The sequence below is a fragment of the Pteropus alecto genome, unplaced genomic scaffold (assembly GCF_000325575.1).
Source record: "Pteropus alecto unplaced genomic scaffold, ASM32557v1 scaffold24, whole genome shotgun sequence".
NCBI classification, from domain to species: Eukaryota; Metazoa; Chordata; class Mammalia; order Chiroptera; family Pteropodidae; genus Pteropus; species Pteropus alecto.
Genome location: NW_006439192.1, coordinates 20,306,952 through 20,312,846, shown reverse-complemented (window position 1 = coordinate 20,312,846; position 5,895 = coordinate 20,306,952). Strand labels below are relative to the sequence as shown.

The following is a 5,895-nucleotide window of genomic DNA, read 5'->3' as shown; positions in this document are numbered from 1 at the left end:
ATATACATATACCTCAAGGTCTAAAAATATGCAAGAGAACATATGTTCACTTTTAACATAATTTCCCAGAATGTTGGTGGAGAGAAACTTTATAATGTATTCTCTATAAAAATGATTTTCTCCTAGAGGGCAGCTATTGATAATAAAATAAAACACTTTCTAAATGGAGTAAAAATGATCATGCAATCTAGCCAATAAAACGTACAGCGTAATAAGAAGGTGTGACGTTGCTTTACTTTCTTTAAGAGTAGAGTTAACACTGGTTTCTTTAATGACTAATTTTGACTTTCTCTCTGTTTTTCTTTCAACATTCTTTCTCCGGATGCTTTTGGCAATCCAGATATCCCTTCTACCACCCAGAAAAGAGAGCTTTTGTAGCTCCCTGATTACCAGTCACACAAAGGGCGACATTTTAGACAAATTAGTAACTAACACACAAATTCCCTCCTGTACTGAGTACTTTACCAATAAAAAACCTCTTCAGGGAACTATGTTTTCTAATGAAGACGACTCCAGCCAGACAATTGTATATTCTGAAGAATCTAACACAACTGTGTCATACACACAAAAAATTACTAATCTATTACCAGCAGCTTCCAGCACAAGTCCCCCAGCAGATGCTGACCTGACTAGCCCTTTTCTACAAGAGGACTATGTGCAAGATTCTCAAACTCAGAGAATTTCTACACTGAAACTAATCCATAACCAGGATGTGGGAAGTAGCATCCCCTTTAATACTCCACAGTTTCCCAAATCCGTTGATGTACCATCATTTCCCAAAAAGACTTGCTCACCACCCCCTAACCCAGCGCCTGAGATACACACAGCATCTCTTTCCATTCAGATAGCTCCCCCATCAGGACACAATCCCGAAAGCCACAAACAGCTACCTGAGCTTTCTCCGGAGACTACAAAGATACCTCTTCAGCAAGAGAGACAAAAATCTGCAGTTGCTGCGGCCTCTCAGTCTTCAGACTGCCGGGTGGTACATTACACTTTCCAATCTCTTCTCACAGGCCTCCTGCAGAGACCTTAACTCCATTGCTTTGAGCTTCTTGTATAACCTAATTAATTGTTAGTGTCCAATCAGGAAAGGAAAGGAGAAAGAAACCATCATCCTATTTAAAACCCTACTGAATTCATCAATAAGTTTCTCGATTTATTTTAGTTTAAATATATCACACAGAGATCTTTTATCCAGAAATCATGTTTTTAAAGTTTCTTTCTTCTAGGTATTTATTAAAAAACATCGATGGTCAGGTATCACTTAAGACCATGCAAACCACTTCAGTGTTCAAAGTACTTTTAAGTTTTAAAGAAATATTTTTCATGCCAGACCTTTTAGTACCTGGATTTACTTTATTTACCTATATAAAATCTCTTAAATATTTACTCCCCTGATTCAGACACCACATTTCATCAATGTGCCCAAATCTGTGTGACCATATTAGATCACTTGTCACCCAGGTCTTGGGTACAGACGTAAAGTTGTTAATACCGCTAGTAAAAGGGTTTTTATTATGAGGCTATAGGACAATCTTGTATCAGGAAATTCAGTTGATATAGCCAGGCATTAGAGGAAGTGGAGAATGACCGGTTAGTTTTCTAGCTCCTTCATGCCTTATGCTCAACAGCTGAGGACTGTCAAAAAGAATTTATACTCACAAAAAGTTAGTGACTCTTGACATATTCAAACAACTTAAACTTACATGGTCTCGGAAAGACAGAGACACAAAACAACTATGATATTTTTCTGCTGTTATCTATTTGTCCTCCATTCAGTAGAGAAAACAAAAAACAAACAAATAAAAAACCCCGTTCTTGTTCTAAATTAGTTTTTCTTTCTTCAAGGTAGTCCAGATTAAGAAAATGCCTCTTTGTTCCCTTTTTCACACTTTCCTCCTACTCATCTCACATTCTCCTCAGGGAAACACATTTTGTGACTCTCTTCCTGTGTATAAGAGGCTGTTTCTTTAATGTGGTCATCAGAGCCATGTAAAAGGAGCTCCAGCTAGTCTGAGAGGTAATTTACATCTTTAATCCAGAATATTTCAAAGCTTTTGTGTGGGTGACCAACAGACTGTTGAACTTTAGAGTTTTATCTAGAGAAATTTAAGTGTGATATGACTCACCTGGAGGCATTTCACCTGCTACACACACACACACACACACACATATTAAAAGACTCAAAAACGTGAGCATATCAGGAGGTAGTGAGAGAAATTTAAAAATTAAAATAGTTCTGTTTCCTGTCGACAAATAAATCAATAAAGACTATTTCTAGACCCAGTGCTATACAAACAAACTGATCATATGACCCATAACAATGATGGTTTTTGAGAGAATGTGCTTTAGTTTTTGACGTTTCAATCCCAAAGGATATGGGTAAACCAATCCCATGAGGATTATAGTCACTAGATTATTCCTTTTAATTATAAAGAGAAAAAAAACTCCTTTGAGCAGATAACTCAAGTCCTTTTGCATGATTTACATTATTTAACAGAATTTTCACTGATCAAAAGCAAAACTAAAGAGATTTCGTGTTATATGGAAACCTCTTTAGTAAAACTGCATTATTATGAGAAATTCCATTGACAATATAACACCCAAGACAGCTTTATACTGACTTCCATACAGACTTGTAACAAAATTCTAACACATTATAGTTTCACACTATTATAATTTTACTTCCAATAAAATTTGCAATTATTATTAAAAATTTACTAATAAAAAGATACGTTTTTATTAAATATTTTAAGTTTGGGGTAAATAAGATTTCTGTCAGTTAATTCTAGAGATTTAAAAACCTCATACAGTAAAAAAGTACCACATTTATAATGAGTATGTTTAAATAACAAAAAAGCTTATTACATAAAAATAGGAAATCTGACTTTTTATCCAGGGTTAGAGTTTCTTGACCTGTTAGATTAAGGATGTGCTTTCGAGTATCTACAGCCCCTAAAGTTTATGAAGAATTTTATGTATACCTACATGAATCTGTCATGCAATTTTTCCTTAAGAGTACGATCAACGATTTTCATCAGATTTTTAAGGTACCTGTGACTGAGATAGATCTTTTTATATGGTGGATTTTTAAAGAATTCAATTTAAAGTCTGAGAAAAAAATAATTATGACTTTTTATGAGATCAACAGGCTGCTCGACATCAACTGTTATGAATATGATGCTGGCTAAGAACACTGGCACTTAAATCTTAAATCTTTTAACATTTAAATCTTTACTAGGCAAGATTTCTAAGTTTATATATACAGTTCTCTTTAATTCAGTCTCCATCCTTGTATTAATATCCTATAGTATGTTTGGCTATCTGTCAAACTGGCACCACAACAAACATTCAAAAAAAACTCTATTCTGGAGGTACAGGGAAATAAGAGAAAAATTTTCTCCAGTGTTATTCACTTATATTGAGGTTAGAACGGGTAGCTACAAAAATTTTAATAGGCTATCCACTCTCTTCCTTTTATAGACAACCCCTCCACCATGGTTAACCTCTTGGGTTATATAGCCTTTGTGATATTAAACTTTATTTTTCCTCCTTCAGTTTCTTTCTCCTTTACCTAAGAATTAAAACCAACAGTAGTTCTAACCAACTAGGGTACATTCTAACTATCATCAGCGGCTGATTTTCTTTGTCACTTCATTTTCACACATAGGTACTACCATTTGCACTGCTAGGATATTTTAAAGTTTAATTATTTTAGTATTTTAATGTGAAATTAAGGAAGAGATTCAGTGAGTACAAAAGAAACAAAATTGCCTTTCCACTTAGTTGTTTTTAGTCTGATCAGTCTTTACATCTGTAAGTCAGAAGAAAAAAAAACTAAGGCAAACTGATTAGTATTTTAGGGACATTTACCATGTGGGGACAATAGGTATACTATAAAGATTTTTCTAATGAGGGGAAAACTAATTTTGCTGACCAATAGACAACCTGATATCATTTCACTGTCACAAAAGTTAAAACTTCTGAAAAAAAATACCCCATCACGCCAACACTCTCAAGCACCCACCCCAAATTACAATGCAATGCTGTGTGAAAACTGATCCTGTCTCCAAAACAACTCTTATTAGATTCCTTTTCTTCATGTTTTCATGCGTTTTCTGTACTTGTGGCTGGCACTTAATCCTCTGAATATATTTCCTTAAAGTGCTTGCAAATTAAACTGACGCTTTGCCCTATCGGCTACATTACAAAAAGATCTTTTATTAATTGGGTAACTTATATCTCCTCTTATTATTTTTGCGTTAAACTCAGCTTGGAAACCAGAATGTAACTGCCAATGTGCTGGAGGTAAACGCTTCACAGACACACACACAGACCACACCGGAAGCCTTCTGTGGTACCTTTTAACCTAAACACATTTTCACCAGACTGAAGCTCCAGTCCAGCATCACTTACACTGCCATTATCTGCTGACCTGGGGCCTTCACACCTGCAGAGATCTCCGACCTTTTCACATTGTTTATTTAAACCCCTTCTTGCCCCTGACCACCTTGTCCACGGCAACACCACAGGCTCTCTCACCGCAGACTCCTCCCACTCCTAGAGCAGGGCCTACCCAGCCATCCCAGATAAGTTGCAGATAGGTGCCCCTGACACCACTGATAGATCTGAAACACCTTCTCCAACCTCGGGTCGGAGGTCTTCCGTGGCAGATAGTACCACCTTAGCCGTCCCTGCTGCCGTGCATGTAATTATTCTTCCTTCGACACCATCACTTTTGAAACAGATCTCCAAAGCTCAAAAGGACTGATTTCTTGTCTGCCATCCCATTTTGCTGCTGAGCATTTTTATTTGCATTGGCGTTGATGATTAGCAAACCGATTCTATACAGTCTATCTGGGAAATTCATTACAGTCATCCTCATAAGCCTACTTTGGGCTGAAAAAGTCAGTTATATTCTTCTCATTCATTTTAGAGTCACTTACGTTTACAATGTATTGCCCTAGCTAATGAATTGTGCAGTGATTTGTCTTAATAAGAAGTTATCTCAGAAATTTAGATAATATTGTGATGATGAGATCACAGAGAAAGTACAACTTTTCAAAAATTTAACCCAATATTAAATCCTGGTCGATAACATTTTACCTCAGAGATTGTGCCCTGTGTGAGTAATTCAGATATCCTCATTTCTCACATACATGATTACCGACTGCATGATGCTAATAATTCTTCCTGCTCTCCCTTCACTAACACCTACATCTTTTGAACCCATCTGTCTTATAGGAATGAATGAGGTAAATAATCTTAATCTACACTGCAGAGATTAAGTTTTATAATTTTCGTAATTATTTTTCCTAAGCCATTCCAGTATCGAAATTCATGAACACATTTATTGTTTTATATATCAATAATTGATTTTCCATTTTGAGCAATATATATTTCCCATATATAGTATATCATTTAAATATGTCTATATGACATGCAATCTCTAATAAATGATTTATGAATGGCTAAATTATAAATTATAAAATGCTTCATAATTTTATGGCATAGATTTTCAATAGTATATAATGTATAGATAATGAGTTCAACTTGAAAGGCAAATAACTTTAGGCAAAAAGTGGGAGTTTTTTTCCTAAAATATTGATTTTACAATGAAGTCACAAATAAGCACTTTCATAGACAAAATAGGGCTCAGGGCAACTTTCCTAAGTTTAGTAACATAATAATATGGTGGTTTTTAATAAGGAATTCTTATTTATAATACATCATAACAACAGTATGAAAATTATATTTATGAAGATCAACCAAACTTGATTTGGACAAGGAGGCAAAAATATTCTCAAATAATTCATTACAGGTAAATCAAGATTCCGAGCCATTTGGGTAAGCCAATGCCTCACACTGATTTGAATGCCCAGTGCTCTTCCG

At 35.2% G+C, this 5,895-nt stretch overlaps 1 protein-coding gene across 4 annotated transcripts in view; it reads left to right on the top strand.

Moving 5' to 3' along the window:
• The window catches only part of SORBS2 (sorbin and SH3 domain containing 2), a 299,053-nt gene that overhangs the window by 223,130 nt on the left and 70,028 nt on the right, over nucleotides 1-5,895 (top strand). Inside the window, exon 1 of one of the 4 annotated variants that reach the window (XM_006916397.3) lies at nucleotides 491-985. The exons of the other annotated variants lie outside the window; for them this stretch is intronic. Coding sequence (XP_006916459.1) covers nucleotides 491-985 — 495 coding nt within the window. Of the gene's footprint in view, nucleotides 1-490; nucleotides 986-5,895 lie in introns of those variants that run through there. 4 annotated transcript variants of the gene reach the window in all.